The sequence below is a fragment of the Talpa europaea genome, assembly GCF_964194135.1.
Source record: "Talpa europaea genome assembly, chromosome: 11".
Classification (NCBI taxonomy): Eukaryota; Metazoa; Chordata; class Mammalia; order Eulipotyphla; family Talpidae; genus Talpa; species Talpa europaea.
Genome location: NC_140078.1, coordinates 92,238,559 through 92,262,728, shown reverse-complemented (window position 1 = coordinate 92,262,728; position 24,170 = coordinate 92,238,559). Strand labels below are relative to the sequence as shown.

The 24,170-nt window shown below is 48.7% G+C and overlaps 1 protein-coding gene across 1 annotated transcript in view; it reads left to right on the top strand.

The window, feature by feature from the left end:
- Nucleotides 1-8,429: 8,429 nt before the first annotated feature.
- Nucleotides 8,430-24,170, top strand: part of PLCL2 (phospholipase C like 2) — a gene marked incomplete at its 3' end in the record, with an annotated part of 162,247 nt that continues 146,506 nt past the window's right edge. Inside the window, exon 1 of the mRNA XM_084247014.1 lies at nt 8,430-9,046. Coding sequence (XP_084103140.1) covers nt 8,723-9,046 — 324 coding nt within the window. The 5' untranslated portion in view covers nt 8,430-8,722. The remainder of the gene's footprint in view (nt 9,047-24,170) is intronic.

Genomic DNA, 24,170 nt, shown 5'->3' with positions numbered 1-24,170 from the left:
GGAGAGGTCTGCGCGCCACGTGGGACCCTCGCCAGTGGCTGGGGATCGAACCAGTGCTGCAGAGGCTGTGGGCAGCTTCACAGCCCAGCGCTCAACCACTATGCCACCAGGGGAGGCCCTCATTTGACTTTTTAAAAAGTTAACAAACAAAACTCCTGAGATTAAACACCTAGAATCAGCAGGTCAAAGGAGTTTGCACAGGAACAAGGAGAGGGCTTGGATGTGTCTTATCCTGTATCCTGGCTCCCCCAGAATTACCTCTGACCCCTGTTGAGCAAGCCAGCTCCGTGGTCCTTCTGGGTCTAGGTCCACTCCAGCTTCCCTCCCTGTTGAAGCCCCATCTTGGGGCTTCGTGTCTGTACCCAGGCAGACACGGAGCCACATTCTCATCAACACGGGGCTCGTGATCTGTCTTCACTTGCCTGAAGCCCCCTCTCTATGACTTTTTTGGAGGGTGGCTAATGTTGTCTTGTTCACCCCACCCGCTTCTGGGTAACAAGATTAACCTGTCTGGTCTTTCACATTTGGTCTCCCTGCATCTCTGCAGAAAATCACAAGGTGACATTTGGCTAATTTTTCGCTAATGTGCATCAGTGAAGCTGTCTAGGGAAGCTGCCTTTTGCCAGGTAATTTGTACATCTTAACAGCAGCCTTCTGGAGATTTGGTCCTCTCTTGTGTTATGTACTGCTAAGGGTGAGAATTTCTAACTAATTAAGAAAGAATTTGGGCAGCGGGCCAAGCAGGAGGGGTAATGGTTTTGGTCTGGCCAGCTTTGCTATATTCTACCTGTCAGAGCTAGGTCAGAATTTTTTACTGATCTAAGGCAGGACTGGGACTACTCCTTTAATTTGTTATTTTTAACTACTTTTAAAATTGGAAGGTAATGCATGCAAATGGAAAATAAACCTCCTTCCTACCCTAAAGGCCCAGCCACCTCCCCCAATGGTATCCAATAGTCTTTTCCACACAGCACACATATATTTAGCAGATGTCAGTGACATGAGTACATTTATTTATTACTAATTATAATAAAGAAATGTAGGAAGAAAAATTGGATGGCTTGGAATAAAACATACTCAGCACATCTAAAGAAAGAGGTCTTATGAAATAAGAATGGATGGTATAAGCATATGAGGGACAAAGATGGATTTCAAAAAAAGACTTATTAATTAAAATCAAATTTATATAAATTGTATGTGAGGTCCTAGGTTAGTCAGAGAGTTTAAAGGCAGATCCTATGTAGTGTCAAACTGATAAGCTCAATTAATACAGACCTATAAATTGTGATCTGTTGATTTCAACACATATGGGGAGAAGACTTATAAACAAATTAATATAATATAATATAATATAATATAATATAATATAATATAATATAATATAAGTTAGTGGGACAGGTGGTACAGGGAGCGGAGGCTGGTGCAGAGCTCTCCAGCTAGGCTACTGTGTGCACAGGGCACCCCTGAGAGTAACATGGAGAGAGGTGAACAGACGTGTGCCCCACATAGTCAGTGACTAAACCCAAGGCACGTTGAGTTGGAGATTCTTTTTTTTTTTCCTAAAGATTTATTTTTTACAAGAGCTGGGGTACAGGCCAGAGGCACGGGAGGGTGAGAGAATTCACCAGAGACAGAGTGGGGAACAGAACAGGCTGATTGACCGAAATACACTGCTGAGGGGAGCAGCAGGCGAGACAGGAGAGGTCTGCCGTGCCATGTGGGTAGCTCCCTGGCCAGCTGGGAATCGAACCAGTGCCCAAAGGCTGTGGACATCTTCACAGCACTGCACTTAACCCGCTGTGCCACCAGGGAGGCCTGAGTTGGAGATTCTTGTAGGGTAATCAGACCAAGAATGTCAGGAGAGGAAGGGAGAGTTTCCATGGCACCAGGAGAGTTAGCAATAGCAAATGTTCCACAAAGGTCAAGAAAGGTAAAGATTCAAAAGTAGCAACTGGGTTTGTTAACTAGGATGTCAACCATGACCTTGGAAAGGGCAGTTTCAGTAGAAGAGGAAAGAGCCAGTTACAATGGGCTGGTAAGTACAAAACTTTTAGGAAGTCATGTTTAGAATAAACCTTCTAATGGAGAACTAGTGGGGAGAGAGATGGATGAAGAGATGCGACTAAGAAGGCAGGAGACAGGACAAGGACGAACAGCACCCACCTCTGCCTCAGTGACTGACTTTCCCGCAGAATGTCACTGGCTGTGGGTTGTGGGGAGTGGCTCCTCTTTTCCTTCACAGACCAGCTGTCCTCGTATCCACGCTGGTACAGCTGGGAGAAGCTGCAGTACCTGCGCCTCTGTACTAGCAGCTTGGGAGAATTACCCCATGTAAAGCAACTTTCAACGCGCTACACCACTTTGCTGTCCTGGTAAGGCCCAGCTAATGAAGGCAGGACCTTCCCTCCCGGCTCCAGGAGATCCTATTTGCCTCTGTAGTGCCCTAGAGCACCCAGGAAGACCTGGGACATGGGCCTGAGAGAGGTGGCCCAGGAGGAGAAGTCATTTCCTTTCTTTTTGGGCTAAGGCTGCTATTTAAACCCTTGCATGACAGACACTGAGACTAACCTCTCCTTCGGAGAGGAACCTGCTACATCCTCTGCCACACAGAGTTACAGAAATCTTCTGGTCCAAAAGAACAATCATGGCAGAAGAGTAGAGTCCAGTAGTCACAAAGGACAGATGGCCCCTGCTTTGGGGTTAGTCTAAGACAGCAGAGGTGGTAGGTAAGGAAGAATGCACGGGATGGGGAAGAAGTTGAAGATGTATTTTATAGTCCGTGTGAAATGAAATCCTAGGACTACTGATGAGATGCAGGGTTGTGGATCAGTTGGAATATGGAGAGGAATAGTTGGGACAATGGAAATTGGAACCAATTAGAAAAGCATAACATATTGTCTGACAGCACCAAAAGCCCCACTGATCACAGAAATTGTACACTAGCCAGTGTGGCCATGTGGTTTTTTTATTTTTTTTTCTCCAGCAAGCAGGGAGTTGGGGGGCTGGATGGAGAAAGTCCTGGTTGGATTTATGGGAAGCTGTAGACTGTCACACTAGACACAATTGAAGGACAATGATATGATGCATCCAGGAAGAGAGTGAGAATGTGGTTGAAAGTTTGCCCATGAGGTCCAGGCTGGGTAGGGTAGAAAAGCAGGAGCAGTGATGGAGAGGGTTGGGGTGGAGGTATAAGTCTTTCTAAGGTTGGCAGAGGGGCCTAGGGGGAAATGAAGGCATGGGAGGGGTGAAAGGATAGTTTCTGAGTTTCAGACTTCAGAGATGACATAGTTCTTGAGCTTGGGATGTGGGAATGTTACAGAAGGGAAGTTGGTTGGGAGTTCCCCATTACACACTGGGATATATAAAATGTTGCAGTCATCAGACTACTAAACTCTTTAAAATAAATTTGCCCTTGAAAACCAGATTGATGAGACACACATAACTGCAAATTTTGGAAGGCATTTGCTACCCTTTTCTTATCACGCAGTTAGGAGGTAGGATAGAAAAAAATAGGCCTCCCTATAGATCTTATAAAGAACAATGTGTGGGTGTCCTTCTCTTAAAAGAAAGAACTAACACAATAGCAAGTTTTGTATTTCAGATTTTTTACTTCTCTTGGAAAAAATAAGATGATCCTGCCAGCATTGGGCCAGGATTCCTTCCTCACTAGGTTAACTGAGCCCCCACCTCCGACTGCTGCCCCATATGAAACTGTCAGTTGCTATTTATTATCATGTTCACACTGTCTTTCTTAGAGTTAAGAAGAAAGTGACATTTCTTATAAGCAAAGCTCTTTCAAAATTGGAAAGCTAAAGGTAAATTACCTAGAGTATTTCTCTCTATTTGATATGTAAATGTCACTGTTGAAAACTGTAGGTGACTGTGCTATTATGAACAAATTCTTCTAGCTTTACTCATTACATTACCTGGCTCCTACAGGCATCTAAATATGCAGAGATGCCTATAGAAGAAATACAATCAAAATACCTGAGTATTTACAAAAATAGTGTTGATATAAAACAGTAATTCTTAGAGCCAATCATATTGCTTTTGCTGATAGAATAATCTTATCAAACCCCCAGTAATTAACAGATTCTCTTAAAGCACTACCTAACTCAATAGCCACTGAGAACAATTTAATGAATCCACACAGTAGTTCTTCAGTGGCTGGAAAACATCAATGTAATCCCCCAAGTACCGAACTTCTTGATAGTCATGTTCACTTGCAGAAGATGGAAAGGAAAATAGGTGAAGGATCTTTAGTGTCAGAGGGGAGGAAGAATAAGAAAATGAAAATTTGGGAGAGGTCTGATTTGTCTCCCTGATGCTCATAAAGAAAGGCCTTGCTCAATCTTGTTGAGGGTTACGATAAACATAATCCAAGCTTTAGGAGCAAAACAGTTAATCTAATAATCTTGGATTATTAAGGCAGGAAGCAAGGGCTAGCCAAGGTGGACCAGTGCATTGACATGATCTATTCCTTAAAGCATTTTGGGCACCTGCTTTCTGCTCTAGTTTTCCTTTACATTAAGTCTCGGGAGCAGCCGACTCCAAAGGCTCAGAGGTGGAACCGTGTCTTTAGAGAAATACAGGAAATAAAATGAGATTGGGATTTGGGAAATGAAAATGGCCATAATACATTGAGAGAAAAAAAAATCTGAGAGCCAAGTGCTCAGTGAGTCAGAAAAACTTCGAGAGTTATGATGTTAGAGCTTGCGAACTGGAAACCAGATAGGAATTGGTAACCAACAAGGGTCTCACTGACGGCAAGAAGTCAATAAAAGCGTCAGTGTTATTTCGGGAAAATAAAAGAAAGATATTATGGACCAGGGAGCCTGACTAGCTCATGCCTGACCAGGCATTGAATTAAAGATACAAATAGAAGGCAGTTTAGTGAGTGGTGGCAACGATGATTAAGCTGAGATGGACTGGAATATGAAGAAAACTGAAAAGACAAAGTTGTGTATTGCTAGCACGACAAGATAATGAGATTTAAGGATATCTGTTGACTTTAAACATTTCAAACAAATTATCCATCTGACTCTAACCAGTTGTCTATAAAGAGGTACTAAATTGGTGTAAGTACCCCGGAGGAATCCAGAATGAGCATTTTATTAATGTCTCGCCCATCTCTTATTATCCTGCTCTGAAAATTTGTCTGCAGGACATATTAAACAGTATTTGCTGAGGAATCACTAGGATATTTTGGCTCTTTTCCTAACTTTAACTTCCATGAATTTTACAATGCCACGAAAACACTTGAGCAAGAATTTTGGCAAAATATTTACAATTTCTTCAATAACATTGCTCACGGAATAGGAGAAATGGAAAGCAATCATTTAGTAACTGCAGAGAGACAAGCAACAAGGAGGAGAAACAATTGCTTACTCTGCTGTTTGTGATGAAAAAAATCTGAGTTTAGCTATTAAAAAGCCTGTCGGGAGCCGAGAATTGCACATGTCAGAGGAACACGCTGCTTCGCCTCACTGGAGGAGAAACGGTACCTCCAGTCTGGCTGATTGTGTGATGAAGGAGAACAGCTATAACATCAGCAGGCTTGTGACCAGCGCCTTGTGGGAGACAAGCATTTAGGGGGATAAAAAGGAACCTGGCAGAGGGCTTGGGCTCCTGGCATCGGTAGTTACAGGGCTGCCAAGATGCTTTGGGAAATGCTTTAATTTAAATGCCAAGTCTGTTTCAATGAAGGCTTCCTGGTTTGACCTGTTGGGAGTCCAGAGTGAGATGGATAGGTGCTCATTTTGGAAAGCGTTAGATGAATTTGATGGGGGTTTTATAAAAACCATCCTGGAGGTTTAAATCTCTGTAGGTCCCACTCACCCCGGAGCCTTATGATACCATCAGCAGAATATATGGCTCTCAGCATTTTCCTAGTGATTGCAGGAAAGGGCAAAAGATACCTCCAGGCAGTTAGTCAGAAAACATCAAAATTAGAGAACTTTGAATAAAGGCTTGCACCCTCTTTCCTCCTGGCAACACACTGATACGACTATAAATTTGATAAGGCAGATTAAGAATCTGATTTCAATTGTTCCATTATTTTCCTGCAAAACTATAAAAGACAGAAAAAAAAAAAAACAAAAAAAAACCTTTGATCCCAAAGCCGGGGGAAACAGGAATAGGGGTGATGGGACAGAATAAAATATTAAGATGTTGTCCATCGATGTGAAAATATTTGTTAGCCTGTAGGCCCAGGTTGACAAGAGACGGATGTAAGCATGTCCGATGGTCTGCAAAAGCATGGCTCCAGAAGATCACAAGAATGAAAACGCCCCCAAGAATAACACGAAGGTATTTGAAGTTGCTCGGTGGCAAGGGCAGGAATGTTTATGTATGGAAAGCCCATTTCCTTAGAGGCTACTTGGCAGTTTGCTACAACATCATGCTAATGAAAGCAAAGTCTTTAAGTTCACCCCCCAGTGGACTATCAGGTTCTCCTCCGCGCCCGCCCAGTGGGAAGCGCGTTCCCAGAGTAGGAAACCCTAGCCAGAGAAGAGTTGGGGAGCCAGAGGAGGGCAGGAGGCTGAGCTTGGGAGACTGGGATGGGCAGGTGGGTGGGTCCAGGCTGGGTGGAGCCTCCTCGGGTACCAAAGCTGCGGAGTTTGGGCCCAGTGTGGCTCGAGGGATGGAGATCCAGGGGAGGTATTGGGTTTGGGGTCCGGTCACTCCCCGAGCGTCGTAGGGAGCTGGGGTGGGGGGCGGGCAGCAGACCAGAATGCGAAGGGCCGGCTGTAGTGGCCGGGGTAGGATGCTGCCCCGAAAGACAAGCCTGACCTCGGGCGGGGTCCGCTGGCATCCCTGGTGGCGGGATCGGGAAGGACACGGGGAGCGGGGACCCGGGCGATAAATCCCTGCAGGGCGATCCAGAGGGCACGGCATAGGCTCAGCGAGGGCCTGCGCTCCTCGCTTCGCGCCAGCGCCCCCCACCCCCGCTCCGACCTCCTTGCACCCCGTTGAATTAACCCGCAGCTCTGGAGCCCAAGGGCACCGAACTGGCTCCTGCATGTGAAGTGGGTCTGGTCTGGCCCGCGGGGGACAGCCGGAGGGGGGGGGTCCGGGGGGCCTTCTCCGGAGAGGGCTGCGAGGGGATGAGCCCCGCGCGCCCGGCGGGGGCTGGAGGGAGGCGCCGCGGCCGAGCCCCCGAGCCCGGGGACCTTCGCCCCGGGCCCGCGGCCTGCGCGGTCGTTGCCCCTGCGGGCGCCCGGCTGCCGACTGGCGGTTGCCGCAGCTCCGGGGTGCGGGGGGCGACCCGCACCCCCGCCCGCCCGGCAGCGAGGCTCCCGCAGCCCGATGCCCCGGCTCGGGAGCGCAGCCGCGACGGCGGCGACCTCGAGCGGGAGCCGGGCGGCTCGCGGTGGGTCGAGGGGCGGCCGGGAGGGGCCCCGCGGCCTGCAGGGGGCAGCGCGGAGCGGCAGGAGCCGGGGCGGGCGCGCGGGGGCGGGAGGCGCTGGGCTGCCCCCTGCAGGCGCAGCCCCGGCCGCGCGGCGACGGTGCGGGCCCGGCCGCCCCTGCCCGCGGGGCGCTTCCTCCGGGCGCCGAGGCCACAGCGGGGACCCGGGGGACGTGGCGGGGCCCGGCACGCGGCGGCCTCCGGGGAGTTGGGCTCCGGGCGACCCCGGCGTCACCTCCACCCGCCGGGGCCGGGAGCCCCCCGGGCGGCGCCTCCGCGTGGCCAGAGAGCGTCGGGGCGCGCGCGCTTCCCCGCGCCCTGCGCCCCAGGTGGGCGCCCGGGCCCGCGCGCCCTGAGCCTCTGGGGGGAGCCCCGGAGCCTGAGGGGGCGCCCCGTTACTTCAGGGTTGGGGGTGGCCGGAGCTCCCGAGCCTGAGGGGGCGCCCTGTACCTCAGGGTGGGGGTGTGGCCAGAGCCCCCAAGCCTGAGGGGGCACCCCGTTCCTCAGGGTGGGGGGGTGGCCATAGCCCCAGAGCCTGAGGGGGCGCCATGTACCTCAGGGTGGGGGGGTGGCCAGAGCCCCAGAGCCTGAGGGGGCGCCATGTACCTCAGGGTGGGGGGGTGGCCAGAGCCCCAGAGCCTGAGGGGGCGCCATGTACCTCAGGGTGGGGGGGTGGCCAGAGCCCCCGGGCCTGAGGGGGCGCCCCGTTCCTCAGGGTGGGGGGTGGCCGGGGCCCCCGGGCCTGAGGGGGCGCCCCGTTCCTCAGGGTGGGGGGTGGCCGGGGCCCCCGGGCCTGAGGGGGCGCCCCGTTCCTCAGGGTGGGGGGTGGCCGGGGCCCCCGGGCCTGAGGGGGCGCCCCGTTCCTCAGGGTGGGGGGTGGCCGGGGCCCCCGGGCCTGAGGGGGCGCCCCGTTCCTCAGGGCGCGGGGTGGCCGGGGCCCCCGAGCCGGCGCCCCGCGGCCGGGGTGAGCGCCGGGCCGGGGTTATTTGCGGCGCCCGCGGCGGCGCGTGTGCCGGGGCGTGTCTGCCCCCGGGTGCCGGGAGCGGGGCCGCGGCCGCCGGCGCTGACTGGGTGTCTCTGTCGCCCCTGCAGGGATCTTCTGCTCTTCCTGCCGCCCGGACTCCAGGCGCGCGCGAGGCGAGCCCGAAACAAACATCACAGCTAAATTAAAAAAAAAAAAAAAAAAAGAAGCGGAAGAAGCGGCCGCGGCGGCGGGAGCGGCGGGAGGAGGGGCCGCGCGCGGCGGCCCGAGGCGGCGGCGGGGACGCGGGGACGCGGGGACGCGGCTTTGTGCTGGCGGGTCGCGGGGCGCCCATGGCGGAGTGCGGCCGGGGGGGCGCCGCCGGCGGGGCCCTGCCCACCTCCCCGGGCCCGGCCCTCGGCGCCAAGGGCGTCCTGAAAGCCGGAGCCGCGGAGGGCGGCGGCGGAGGGCGCCTCGGCCACGGGCGGGCGCGCTGTGACAGCGGCGGGGTGTCCAACGGAGACTGCAGCCTCGGCGTGTCCGGGGACGAAGCCCGGGCCAGCCCCGCCAAGGCGCCCCCCGGCGCGGCGCTCGCCGCGACTCCCAGCCCGGCCGCCTGCCCTCTCCCCCGGGAGAGCAAACCCGGCGGCCTGCCCCGGCGGAGCAGCATCATCAAGGTAGGGGGGAGAAGGGCGCGCTCCTCGCGGGTCCCCGGCGGCCCTTGGGGGGTCCGTTCCCCTGGGGGGAAGCGGCGGTGGGAGGAGGGGGTGCAAAGGGGAGCTCTGGGCTAACGGGAACCCCTGGTGCATGGGTGCTTGGCATGGTGTGAGCAGACGCTGGATGCAAATGGCAATTGCAGAGAGGGAGAGGTGATCGGTGCAAGGGGGAGCTGTACTCACACATCCCCAGTTGAACTTGGGGCTGTCACCTTCCCCAGGATTGGCCCGGATTTATGGCCTGTACCTGCCCGGGCAGGGCATGTCCTTCGGTGGTAGCCTCGGCTGCTGACCCACTCCTGGGAGGTTTCTGTCGGATTTTAAGACAGTGATGATGTGAAGACATTTTCTTGAAAATCCCAGGCAGCGAACAGACATTATTTAATCGGTCCTTGGCAGTCTGTCTGGTTGCCTCTTGCGAATGGAGACTCTTTAAGGATGCAGAATCGCCTGTCGTGCAGTCACACGCAGAAATGGACTAGGTTCCTGAACGTATTTCTGCTTTCTGAGGCTCAGAAGCGCTGAGAAATTACAGTTCTGCTCGATTTAATCTTTTCCTTGCTGCAGCAGGCAGGCCTCCAGTTCTGTGGAAGTTCTTTTGGGCAGTTTGCTTGGTTTTGCTATCTTTTGCACAGTGTTATTTAGTAGAAGAAAGCCGGCGATTAGTCTGTGCATTTTAAAACTCAAGCAGTATATTAGGAATTCCTCAGTGTGTGGTGGTTTCAGTCTCATGTTACATTTTGGTTTGCACTGTAAAAATATTTCTCATGTCATGAGGTGAAAAAAATAGTTGATGAGCTAAGAAAAGCTGAGCTTTAGGCAAGACTGGCTCATTCTACTCAAGTTGGAAGCCGATAAGCAAATGTTGCTTTCTGAAATCAAGGGGTTACCAGGACAGTGAGCTGCTAAGCACATTGACAAGGGTGCATCCTCCCTTCCTGTGACTGCTAACTGGGCGAGACAGGGCAGAACCAGTCACGGGAAGCAGGTGGGCACTGGTGGTATTTGGAATTTAATGGGACCTACAGAAGTCTTCTAAGTACCGTGTACTGTGTCTGGCGGTGTTACCAACTTTCGCAGTTATCTAGTGAAATATACCACCTTGCTAGTGGCTGTAACAGGCAGTTGTGAAACTGCTTTTCGCTTTGTCATCTGTTTGCACAGTTTATGTCTAGGCAAGGGGGCATTTGAAGGGCTTAAAGATCAAGTGTATTAACCACCAGGCGCATGCTTTGAGAGTTTAAGGAAAGGGAAGTATCTTTTCGCTGTGTGCCTAGCTTTTAGTGACTTACATTTTCTTTTCCTCTGTAGTTTAAGTAGAATAGACGTTGCTTTCGGCGGTGGGTGATGATCTTATTGACCCATCAGAAGACAAGTGTGTGTCTTATGTTTTGTTTTTTTTGATGCCAGATATTTTGGGTGACTTTCCATTGTGTCATTAATGAAATCTAAGGTGAAAATTCCAGAGAAAATACCAGCTTACCTAATTTTAACTTCTCTTTTTCTTTTCTTTTCTTTTTTTTTTTTTTTGCAAGTGGGACCTAGATTTTGTGTACTTTAAAAAAATTAAAACTTTATTGGTGTCTATAGTAGGGTTCACAGGTAATTGTGACAATGATTTAATTACAGCCACATCAGTTTTGATTTTACCTTTGTGGGAGATTAGAAAGAAGGTTGGTTTGCCAGTTTTTCTGCTATCTGGAATTGAGAACTTTTTGGTGGTTGTTATTTCATTATTGAAGATTCTAGAAGCATATGGGGAAACGAATCATTGGTTTTTGAACTCTGAAACTTTCAGATATCTTTTTCATTTTCATTCTAAAGAAGGAAGTTGATTTCTTGTTCGTAGTTTCATTAGATTGCTTCCTGGATCAATGGAGGAATGACAGAGGACATACATGTTTTCTTTAACTTCTGTTCATTGCTAAAATGAGTGGTTTTGGATTTACCTGTCTCATTTCTTGTTTATTACCTTACACCACCTAAGCCCACTTAATTGACTCCTTCCTCATGCAAGTTTCCAACTTGCATTTACTTAAACATCCATCAAAACTATGGAAACAGTGTTGAAAGTTAATCGATCCTGAGTAAAGGACATCGGCATGCTGTATTTAACAAGGTGACCACTTGGTACGCTTTTCTTTAAGTGGAAAGATCAAGATTTTAGACATTTAGCATATTTTCTAAAGACATAATAGCGTTAAGTCAATACCCCTATACAATAAAGAGATCTTTAACATCGAATTTCACAGAACAGTGAAGAGCACATGAACATTTTTGTCACATGAATGGCAGAAATTATATTTCATTCTTGCTGAAAAATAATAAGCTTAGCAGAAGCCCATGAAAAAAGGCAGTGGTGACATCTTTCTTTGGGCTCCTTAGGTCTTTCTGAATCTGAGGGATAAGTGCGGTCAGGTGATGCGAGGTAGAAGGCGTGGACTAGTGAGCAAGGCCAATTGCAGCTGGCAGGGACAGTCAGGGGGTGGCTGCCAGCTCAGGAGCAGAGTGCAGTGTCTAGAGGGTTGTTTTAGCAGAAATGTTGGGACTATGAGATATGCCTGTCTCCTAGCTTCCATTTTCATTACAGCCTTGACATCCCTCTTAGTAGGGATCCTCAAATCAGGGGGAGCAAGAGCAGCCTCAATGTGATGGGCAAAGGAAGGGGGTCGTGCTGAGAGGCAGGGCATGCGCAGAAGTACACTGTAGGCTGACCAGACTTCTATTTCTCATTTGAAATAATTTCTTGGGAACTCCATCTGTTTTGTAAATATGGTGTTGAGTAAGAAATTGTTGTAAAACTATATTTTCTGCCAAGATAGAGGCACAGATCTATACAAAAAGAGCTCCTTGGTTATGCTAACAGTGTTGATGAAAATTCAGAGAGAGCCGCCTTGGAGAAACTCTTGCAGATATCTTGTGAAGATAAATAAATTATGGACCTCATTACCAGAATTTTCTACTTTTCCTTAGCTTCTTGAAGATAGCATTCTGCTTTCTAGAGTCTTTACAAAGACCTCGATTTTCAGTGAAGGAACCATTATGTTTATCATCTTTAGCCATCCAGTAAATGAAAACATCACTTTCATTTTCTCTTTTCATATTTCATTTCATCTCACCATTCACTATGATCCACACTTTATTTTGAAAGCATTATTTTGATTAATTGTTCGGATGGCATCCATTTTTTCCTGAGTCGCTCAATCCTTTAAATTCAAGAGCTCAGACTCAGGAAATAGTGTTTTAGGCCTTAGGTTTCTTTTGCATTTTAGGAAAATGAATGAAGTTAATATGTCCAGTAGTTTATTATTAGCTTATTTTAATCAAAACTAATTGAATATTTTGGTTTGGTATGTTAAAAAATGCGGTATAATTGGTGTAAAGTAAAATTCACTCTCTGTCCATTGATACAACATTTCACAAATACACACAGTCTGGTAACCACTCCCACCATCAAGAGAGGGGACAGTTCTGTTGTTTCAAAGAATTCCTGCAGTCCCTATCCATCCCCAGACCAGGGGACGGCAGGTGCTCCAATTTTGTTCTAAGTGGGATTATTTTGGTATTTGACAGCACCCACCGTCTGGGTCATCAAACACGCACTGTGTACAAAGCACACGGAAAGGGCTTCACTCTGTTGTGCCTCCACCGCGTTGGCAGCTTACAATTCTGGCATCATAAAGGTCGCACTGGTGTTTTGGGACACCGGATTTGATATTCACATGTCGGAAGGGAACAAGGAACCTCTGTTTTTGCTGGCAGAAGCAGCTGACAGATAATATCGCAAGGCAGCTGTTTACTTGCTGTTGTGGCTTCTTGACCAAAGCCCTGGCTTCGCCGGGACCAATAGTTTGTGACCTTGCCCAAGGTGGCGGTTCTTATTAGCCCTCAGTCTTAGTCACCCCATTTTTGTCGTAAGCACAGTGTCATGGCATGTGGGGGAAACCGTCACTACCCCAATGCCAAATCTCATCCTCTCTTGACACGGAGCACCCCACGGCGAGAGACAGGCCAGCTTCTCCCATCTATCATGCACTTTGAATGAAACAGTAAAAATGTGCATGTGGACGTTATGTTGGCCCATGGTTTAAATAAATAGGCTCCTTGCTGGCAAAAGCTGGGTTGGCTCTCAGTAACCATTTTTTGAATTGGATCTTAAAAATAATGTCTGCACTTGACCTTAGATTTTTCCCCCCATTGGGTGAAAAAAGAAACAACTGCATGCCCAGTAAGTTTGTAAGCAGACAGAAATAGGAAACAGTGGCTGATCACAGTGCATTTGTCTGCACGGATAGGCAGCCCAGACCATGCAGGTCAGAAGCATCTAATGGCCCATCAGCATCTCCCTGCTTTGTGTCGTACTAATGCACTCGAGGCCACGCAAGATAAAAGTTAAAAAACCAGGACGTGGGTGCTGGCTTCAGCCTGCTCGGAGAGCTTGTGTCCCAATTCAGAGTTGTTTTCAGAAATGATCAGAGGATATTAATTAATCAGGCGAGCAGAAGACTTACCCCCTCTTCGTTTCTCCCTTCCCTGTTTTCCAGCCTCTCCTCCAAACCGCTGGGTTTGACTTGCGGTGCTTTTCACCAAATCTGAGTAGACAACTGACAGGAAATTGTTTATTTTATTAATTGCTGATCTCGGCCACTCAAGTTATTTTCTTAGAATGTTCTCTCCCAGAATCTGTTCAGTTCCTTTTATAGTCTGTGTGCTCTGCAAGGGGTCTAAGCCGACTGTTCTTTTATTTTTTAAAATACTTAAGTTACCCACGCCTTAGTATTCAACAGATTAGGGCAATGCTATTTACAGCCCAAGTGCAGATATAAATGAAGTGTGAACATGGCATATTTTCCCATCAGACAGTATCTCCCACATGTGTGCCTGGGAGGACCAAGACACCCTCTTCCTTGCTCCTGCGGTTGGGGTGCTAGTACTTCCTCATCCACCAGGCCCTTGGAGGAGGTTAGCTTCCTTTTTATTCTGTGTGACTGGGCATTCTGAGTGCAGGGGGGAGTCAAAAGTCTTTACCTGTGGTCTGTAGGATCTGAGACTAGCTTTTTTTTTTTCTGCTGATAATGATGAACTGAAAGTGTTGTGCTTACTTAATAGTCATGACTCAAACTCAGGTCAGAGCTCCCTGGGCAGGTTTGTGGTGCCTATTTTAATGATCCTATAGCTTTGGACAGCTCAAAATCTATAATTAATGACAGAACTTCACCACAATAATGCAAAAGTCCAACCTCCTGGCAGGACACTCGGTACCTGCCTGTTTCCAAGTGGCAGAGGAGGGTAGGAGGCGGGCCCTGCTGCCTCCCAGGGCTTGGTCGCCTGGCAGAGGCAATTAGGGGAGATGTGTTGTCACTGATGGTCTCAGCTGGCCCTGCCCCTGGGCTCCCAGGCTGCACTCGGGCCACGTGTTGCCAGGTCTGTTGTATTCAGGGGGCAGAATAGTGGTGAGAAAAAGATGGTGGGGTTGGGTCTTGCATGGGATTCTGCCCTCCCTCTCTTCCGGGTGACCTTAGGCAAGCTGTTGAAGTCTGTGCGTCTAGTTACCCCGTCTCTGAGACCAGCAGGGTGAAATCCCCACTCCTAGCACAGTGAAGGTTAATAAGATGATGTGTGTGAAATTTGCAGAGCAGGTGTGGCAGGTGAGCACTCACTGAGCAGTCCCCGGTCTGTTTTCCTGATTCCTCTTCATTTATATTCACTTTTTAAAGTATTTCCCTATTAAAAATTCTTCCAAAGCTATGATTGACATTTTTCTTTTTTAAATCTGCCCTCCTGTGTGTTCTCTATCGTCTGTCTGTCTGTCTATCTAATTCCCCCCGCCCCCATCATGGTTTCTCTTATTTAGCGTTTACCTTGAAATGAGCAAGCTCCTTTAGCTGCGCTCCCGATGGAGGGCTCCGACAGGGCCATACCCGTTTGGAATATGCAGCCTGTAAGCAGAGAAGTTTCTCAGGCGTGTCCTAGAGAGGACTTCAGGAATGATTTGCTTTTGGTGCCTTTCTAAACCTGCTGCCTCAGCATGCACACAGCCGGGCTGTGTCTGCAGAGCCCAGCTCTGCCACGAGCGGGGTTGGACCACAGTTTCGTGGAACGCAGCTCCGCATGGCTCAGTTTGTCCAGGCCTGTCCGTACTGAGCCCTGTGCCCCGATAAAATTACTGATGGTGTGTCCTTTCCCTCTCAAAGACACCCCGTTTTGGATAATAAATACTCTGGTCACCCTCCTTATCTGCTTTTCACAAACTCTTAGAACCTACTCCAGAGCCCTGGAGGTGCTCTTTATGCTGAACTGGCTGTTATGTTCACACCTCTCTTTGCAGTGCTCCTCTCAGCCACCTCGAGGTCTTCCCAGGTCACCCCCTCTCAGAATGAATTGTGTCTTTCTCTACCTTCCAACCCTGTTTCTTTTTGCCTCAGCGGCAACTTCACCTGTTCACCTTGAACTTATGGAAACATGTAGTTCAGTATCTTTTTTTAAAATATTTTTACATAGAAGAACTAGGGTATAGGCCAGAGGGGTTGGGGGTGAGAGGATTCATCAGAGACAGAGTGGGGAGCAGAACAGGAGGGTCTACTGGAATACACTGCTGAGGGAAGCAGCAGGCGAAGCAGGAGAGGTCTGCTGTGCCATGTGGGTAGCTTCCTGGCCGGGGATCGAACTTGTGCTGCAGAGGCTGCAGATAGCTTCATAGTGCGGTGCTTAACTCCTTGCGCCACCAGGGAGGCCCTAGTTCAGTATCTTGTAGAAAGCAGGTATTTGTATGTATTTGTTGAGTTAATGTCTAATGAATAGCTGAACATGAATGATGTAACTTAGGAATTTGATGAAGATGTTACTCAGCCTTAACGCCAGCTGGTTTTGATTGGAATATAAAATTCAGTGAGCTGTGTACTTCAAAGAAGAAACTTATTTCATGTACATAATTTTGGAAACTATTAATAATAGGAAATACCTTCATTTAAGTTGGATCCAGGAATAGTGTTGGTTCCAGAATTGTTCTGCAAGATGCTAATGTAAATGATCTGTCCCTTTCTGTGCCCCTGAAATAAGAGTAGACCTTTGAAAATTTCTTTTGATTTATGTTCTGCTATCAAAGTTTAAAAAGCATGGCAAGAGAATTTTACTGTTTAATGTTTCTTAAGGCATTTAATCTCTTTCCTGGTGTTTGGTTTCTCCAAGTGTTGTCTAAGTTTTTGCTGAGTTTTTGTTTATTTTTAATGCACTGAATTACTTTCATCATCATTAGTATTATATTATGCTGTCAAAAAGGCTTTAAGAGTGAGTGCTACAGAATTAATAAAAAAAGAAAGTGCAGAAGAATGTAGAATACTGCTAGGCAGGGTTGTAGAAGTGGGGTTTTTAATCCTTCAGTTCGTTTGGTAGAAATTCCATCTTTTCCTGCTTTTCCTTCTGTGAAGGAAAGAGATACTAAGAAGAGATGAACAGGTGAAGAAGAGATACTAAGAAGTGTTCTTTCTATGCATCATCAGCTCTCAAGGAGACAGGATTGTTTACTTTTTAGAGAAAAGGGGCCACTTCTTCAAGGCTTGGGAATTTCCAAGTGAGGTCTGAGCCATCAGAAGTCTGAGCGATCAGACCTCATGAGAATCACTCGAAAGCCTGTACTTTGACTGCTCCAGCTCTTCTCCACTCACCTTCTGAAATATGCTTTGACTTTTTCCTTTTTCCTCCCCCCTACCCCAGCAGCACAGCTTCTTCCTCTCCTTTCTCCTTTGATGGGAGCGACAACTTTTTAGGTGCAGGCGGCGGCGTGGGGACATTTTCTACCTTGGTTTCTTTTTTTTAACAAAAAGTTGAATTGCAGCTGCATACTTCTCAGGGTCTTGGAAGGGGAGAGCAGATACTAATTTACGACACCTTGTTATTTAGAGCTTCTCATGATGTTGTTTATCCCCATTATTATTTTGAAATTCCCAAATAATTACAGGTTTCTAGATGATGGAACACTCGCGTTACTCTGAAATTGGCTTTCAGTTATCTTCTCGGAGTACGCTGAGTAAACGGACTGGCAGCTAGCAGGTATTAACATCCCAGGAACCAAGCAGCTGCATTTAATAGTGAATCTTAATGTCAGTCTGTGGGATTTTTAGGACAGAAGGAGGTCATGTAAAATTCTCCTGTAGTTAGAGATGCACAAGGCCATACTGATTAGTACATTTAGCTCCTAGCTATGGTTGAGTTCATTTATTTGCATATTAGCATAACAGAATTGGAAAAAAAATTGTTATGCAATACTGCAGTATGTGAGTATTAATAGAACAAGATGTGGTCTTCCAAACAGCTATTTTCGAGAATTTGTTTTTTTGCTATAGATAGCTGCATGTGTACTCGGCTACTTGTGTGTGCGTATACGCCGGAGATTCTGCTTCCAGATAGCGAAGATGGGAAGCAAACTGAGTGATGCAGTGGTAGGTTGACAGGTGCCCTCGCGAGCCCTCAGTCTTGCGAGGCACCCAGGGGTGGCAGGTGCCTCCTCTCTTAATTGAAAATGCCCAGGCAGGCGAGGCTGTTTATGGGCATCGCCGATGAAGCCTCTGTTGCTCTTGACCAATTAGTGTGGCCACAGAGGGGTAAGTGACCTCGTTTGCAGCTACCATTAGAATCGCAAACAATATGACTCTCTCCATATGGTTTCCTGCTCCGTTTTCTTTTTCCTCTTCCTTCTGAGCTCTGATGTCCTGTGGGCACAGTAGATGTAATTTTTTAAATAGTTAACATGGTTTAATGTTTGTTCTTGAAGGAAATACAGCAAATTGGTTAGCTTTTGTTTCTGTCAACCCCGGCTTAATAGATGCATTCAATACTAATAAAACCATTCTGATGTTTTCATGCTGGGATGTTTTCATCATGGAATTCCTGATTTAGTACTGATTTTAAAGCGGTCTTTATCTCTGGAGTTTCTGATGGTTTGTTGAAAGAGAGCTGTATGCTTTTCCAAGGCTTCCCCTCCTGTGTGTAAGGTCCCATAAATCACTTCCTATAAATTAAAGCTATATTAGAAGTATGACTTCCACATCGTGGGGTAGGTCTGTATGTGCGGCTTTAGTAGACGCCGTCATGACCTTTTTCTGACTAGTTGAACCAGTGACATAGCCAGCAGGTTTGCGGGGCCTTCCTTGCCCCCAGTGGTACTGACATTTGGTTTTGTGGTTGGTTTTAATTGTGTCTGTTTGCGATGGTTATGTAAAGGTCCCTTACTGTGGCCCTCGGGCCACACTTCCCTGCTGACTAGTGAGCAGTGTTGCCCGCCTTTCCGTTGTGTTCCGGCAGTTTGGATGTTCTCCTTGGTAAAGTGCCTGTTCTTGTCTCCTGTCCTTTTTAACAAATGGGGTTTTGTCTTTCAAATTGATTGGGCGGCCTTCTGATATTTTCTGGCTATGTCTTGTATCTTATTATATTGTATGTATATATCCAAAAATGTCTGGTATTGACTTGTCTTTTCCCGGTCTTAAAGGGCATCTTTTAATGAATAACAGTTTTTAATTTTAGTGAAATCCCAAGTTATCTTTTCAGGTTATTATTTTTGTGTCCTGTTGAGGAAATACTTAGGTTACGATCATGAAGATACTCAGTTATCTAACTTCTGGAACCTTTATTTTTTACATTTAGGCCTACAATCTCTCTGTAATTTATTTTTGTAGATGGTGTGAAGTAGCAATCAAGATTTTCTTTCCTTGTAAATATCCAATTAATTAATTCTACGGTTTATTTTTCTCCACTTCACTGCTTTGGCCCCTTATCATGGGCCAGGTGACTGACCGTGTGCAAGTCTGTTTTCTTCTTGGGCTTACTTGCCTGTTCTTGTGTCCACACCACACTGTCTTAGTAGGTGTGCACCCAGCAGGTATTAACTAGTACAGTTGCATATTAAAAGACACAGACAAAAATGTTCTATGGTAGCATTGACAGTAATAACTCCAAACTGAACTCAAACAGTATCTACCCACCTTATAAAATAACATGCACTGGGGTACTGTACATTAAACAGAAGCGGGGGGCAGAAGGAGGGTGGGAGGACCAGAGGACCAAGAGCAGATCACTGCTTCATGCCCCCTCCAGTCTCCAGCAAATGTTGGGGAGACACCAGACACTCAGGACTATAGATCATCTGATTATATTTACACAGAGTTCAAAACCAGGCAGACTAGTGCTGACAGCAGTCAGAGCGGGGGTGACAGGGGCTGATGGCTGGCGGGCAGAACCAGGGGGGGCTTCTGGGAGCCAGTAATTTTCAGATTCTGGGTGGTGCCGAGTGGGCATTTTGCGAAAACCCGTTGAGCTCACACGCACCCTCTTTCTGGATGTCTGTTGTGCTTCAGTAAATAAGTTGATTCAAACATTAAATTGTGGAAATTTCGAAGTCACATGCTCACTAGGTGCCTCCCCTGCCTGCTTGCCGTCCCCGGGAGACCTGCCACATGCCGGTGAAGCCTGGGTGGTGTGCGGTCTCCAGCCTGGGGAGCAGGGTAGCCAGGGCGGGATGGGGTGGGGGGAGGTGTCACCCGCAGCCACAGCCTTGCTGACACGGTCTTGAGAACCCCTAAGGAGGTGGTCTGGGTGGGCAGGTGACCCAGCAGTGAGGATGCTGCTGTGAGCTTTTGCAATAGTTTGGGGTGGTTTTGAGCTTTTTAATCCCTTCAGGTGCACCCAGGTTTAATATTAGAAAGGGTGCTGCTTATACAAAAACTTCAAGAATCACTCACTTGTGGAGCACCTGTGCTTGGCGTGACGGTTTTCCGGAGAGCACTTTTGGTCTCAAAAGCAGTTGACGACAGAAATCAGTTATTGGGCTCCATAGATAGAAGCGGGAGCGGTTTTATCACCGCTGCAGAGCACTGCGCAGGGTCCTGGGTGGTGGCCGGGGGCTCTAGCTCCTGTCCATCTACACATTCTTTCAGGTGGGGCAATGCCAGGTCTCCCCGTGGGTCATGTTAGGATACACTGGAATTCTTGGATTCTGAAATATGCTCACGTGTAGCTCCATTTCAGTCCAGCTGGATCAGAATCTCTGGGGGTTTCCTAGAGTACCCAAGGGGGAGTTCGAGGTGTAAACCAGGGCTAAGAACAACTGTGAAACCTCGCTCCTCATTGGGAACTTTATTGCCCGTTTAGCTCTGTTTAGTGTGAGAGAACAAGCTGCCCCAGAGTCCTGCAGGTGACCTCAGCTGGTGGGGGGCACCTGGGCTAACTCTGCAGCTGCCTCGGTGGAGCAGTTCCTTCGAGGATTGAGCTGCCTGCTTTCTAAGGGGGCAGGCGACACTGGTGAAGGGAACCATTCCTCAGTCCAGTTTGGAGTCATTTTACATGTGAGGATGACAACTGCCCTGTGTGTGTGGCTCTTGGCCACATGTGAGAATGTAGTTTTGCTCCATGAGAGTGTATTTTTGCTCAAATGAAAGACTAAGTTGTGTCAGTTCCCAAGGCCCTGGGTTGTTCTGGAGTCTTCGTCTACTTGGATTAGTTGTCACTGCACTCCCTGTTTCCTGGTCCACCTCTCAGCATCTTTCCGTCTCTCCTAAGAGAAAAGACATCTGTGTCTCCTCGACATTCTGCATTGTGGGGGAAACTCCCCAGGAGGGATTTTTTATTTTAAGAAAGTAATTTGACTGAGACCTGAGCGCACTTTCCAGAGAGAGGTGATTGCACTTTGCAAACTGGGCTGAAGTGAGCCCGCTGTTTCCGTACACCATCTCATATGGGGCCAGGTGGGACACGTGGGACCCCAGGGGTGTCGCCATGTATGGTGTCAGACACCCTTGCTGTGGTCTCTAGACTGGAGGCCTGTGGGAAAATTCTATTTGCACATAGATTCCAACTGACCCTTGTCATGCAGGTGCCTGTTTGTTCGGGCCATCGTGCTGGAGGAGGAGAACCCCCTGGCGCTGCTGCCTCACACCTCGGCATGGTGGGCTGGCGGTCCAGGGGGCCTGGCCTGGCCTTTGGGGGAGTGTCTGCTTCCTGGACACTGGAGCGCTGCCCTGTCGTCATACAGACCCAGTGGTCAGGGGCATCGCCATTGCACTCAGCGTCTCTCAGATTTGTGTCATCGGCCTTGAGGCAGGAAGGTGAAATTATGGGCGTTTCTAGTTCCTGGCCTTCTTGACTTTCCTGCACGCTTGTCCTCCTCGACTTGCTAGCTCCCTAGCAGGTCACCATGATGGCTTTTGTTTCTTAGGTGCACTTTTTCTCTTCCAGCGAGCATGGGTGGGCCTCGCGGCAGAGCAGCTAGTGCACATCACCTGTGAACTCGGTGGGCGCCGAGGGGGAGGCACACGGGGGGAGGCTGAGTCCTGGGAGACTCTGGCCTCTAGAGCTTGGATGATGGCCGGTTTGGCAGCAGCCAAGTGTCCTCGAGCTCTGCTGATCGTGCTTGGGACCCACTTATGAGTGCCTCTGTCTTCAGGCAGATGACTCTCCTTATTTCGAAGTGGTGGGCACTGTAGCCATGAACGGTGATGTTCCTCGGAGGAGGAAGCCTGCGCTCTTTTTTTGTGAAACTTCGGTTCTCCGTGATACTCACCGAGCCAAGAATGGGAGAGGCCCCTTTTCCTACAGCATAGTCGTCTCCCCCATCTTCTTCCTTAGGAAAGAAAGTGTTATTGCAGAATATTTTTCAATAGTTAAATAGCCCTTTTGTCCCAAAGCATAGCTACCCGTGATGAGTGTGCCCTGAGGGGCCTGGAAGCAAGAACATGAAACAAAGTGAGAGAAATAGGATGAAAACCGCTCTCCTGGGTGCCTTTCTTGGAGGCGGATGAGAGGGGTCCTCTCTGGCTGCGCCCCAGCCTCAGGGCCTTTATTACCCTGTTGTCCTCATCTGTGGCCAGACAGCAAGGTCAGACAGGAGGAAGGTAAATTAGAGGATGTTACCAAAAGTAAGGGGCGAGAAAAAGCTCCCGTGCCCAGGTGGGGTTTGGCAACTCTCAACCCCCTACCCACTCCCCCATTCCTAGGACCGTTAGAGCGCTGGCTCCATCAGTTATGCTCCTGAAGAGCGCCCTGCGTCTCCACCAGACCCCAGATAGAAAGCGAGAGAGCTGCATGGCTCAGTGTTAGGAGCTTGCTGGGAAGGGTGGGGGCAGGCATGGGTGCCTCATCGTGTCCTGCCTCAGCCCTGGGGTGCGTGACTCAGGCTGAGCTTGCAGTACGATGCTGGAGACAGACCCCAGGCGTAAGGATAGGGCTCCCAGTCGGCCCCAGTGCTCTGCTCCTGTTGCTGTCGGGTGCTGCTTCCCGTCACGCCACCTCAGCAGCAGACTCACCTGAGTGCTGGATGGAGCCAGCCTGACACAGCCACTGCGCGGGGCAGCCTGGCTGGGGAAACTGCGGGCCATCAGGAGGGAGCACCTGGGGAGTGGGGACAGCTGAACACCTGCATTTGCCAGGGGCTGGTTTCCACGGGGAGAGGACTGTTGACTGGCCCTGGGCTTTTCTGCTGTGCCCGCACAGAGCAGAACACTGGCACGGAGTGTGCCAGCCAGTGGAAGGCTGAATTCCCTGAGCGTCTCTGCAGAGGGTCAGAGCCAAGCCTGGACTCCAGTCCCTGGGCTCTGGGGAGCTTGCCCAGCTGGAGACCGGGAGCTGCACACGTGAGTTCTGCGCTCCGATTCTCTGATTTAGTGTGTGAGCCTCGGCTTGCTTGAAAGGGTGAATATATCAAGGGGACTCTTCTCCTTTTGCGCTAAGTGAATTCTCAACTACCAGATTTCTCACCTGTCTTTTGGGCACCTGGGTAAGTACTTTCAGCATGACTGATGTGTTCCGTGAAGCCTCTGTAGATCTCAGGAAGATACTGTTCAACTGATGCAGTTTCTGCTGTTTTACTCTTGATTCGATTCTTTACATGTGAGTGATCTTTGCTGTTACTGTAAATTTGCTAATAAATCTTTCCCACTCCGCTCTCCCCCACCACAAACCCCACTAAAAGATTCTACCCTGTTTAGAAGGTCACATCTAGTTCTGTCCACCATGCCCCCGTCCATGCCATATTGTCCATAATTAAAAATGTTGTTTTCGAGACTCCCTGTTACACCTTATTTGAATGTTATGTTTTGGTTTCATATTTTTAATTTAGTTCACTCTGGCTTCGGTTTACTTACTGTTTCAAATTGAAACACTTAACCCCAGGCCCTGTGCAGTGCCCTGGTTCATCATTTTGATTATTTCCCACACCATGAGCTGGTGGCTGGCCTGCTTGTTTTAGTCTGTCAGGATGGAACCGGTCAGGTCTTAATCTCTCACTCAACAGAGCTTCTGTTATGAGGTAGCCACAGTTGTGAAACCAGAGAAAATAACCTTCATTTCTGCCCTGGCAAAAAAAGAAAAGTTCAGAGAAGTCAGGAGGTCTAAGGTAATAATAATTTAAATACAGGTGTTTCTGTGTATGTGCATATTTTCCGTGAACCTGAAGAGAGAATACATTTTTTATTAAATGAAATTATAAAATCACACTTTTTTTTTCTCACAGAGTTGTCAGTTGACGATGGGGACTTTATATCTAGCACCTATTTTAACTTCTAAGAAAACCAGTTCAACTTCATACCTCATTGTGTTCTCTGCAAATGGAAACAAAGCTGTTTGTTGATCTGGTTATTGCATCGGGATAATCACCCCAATGGCTTGAAAGAAGCTTAAAACTCCTGAAGCAGGATGTTAGGAAACCATAAAGTGGTGGTAGCAATAACAACAAAAAACCTGGGCAGATACGTTTATATGATAATAACACCTCATATTTGCATAGTTCTTTAATCTCCAGAAGGCACTTTCCACATTTCATTTTGCTCTCGAGAGGCTCATGCTGGGAACATCATGGATGGCCCTCGCCTAGATCCAGGGGGGGTGGGCGACCAGGTGACATGGCCACACAGGGCTCTGGACCCAGGTCCCTGACCTGCAGTTGCTGCTCCTCTCACCCTCCCGCTGCTCAGATCCCTTCCCACGTTTTCTGCATGTCAGTGGGGAAGGTGGACCTTTATTCCTCACCCACTTAATGAACAAAAATAGAAACTCAGCCTCATCAAAAGCTAATTTCAAGGCAGCGCCCATTTGGGGTGAC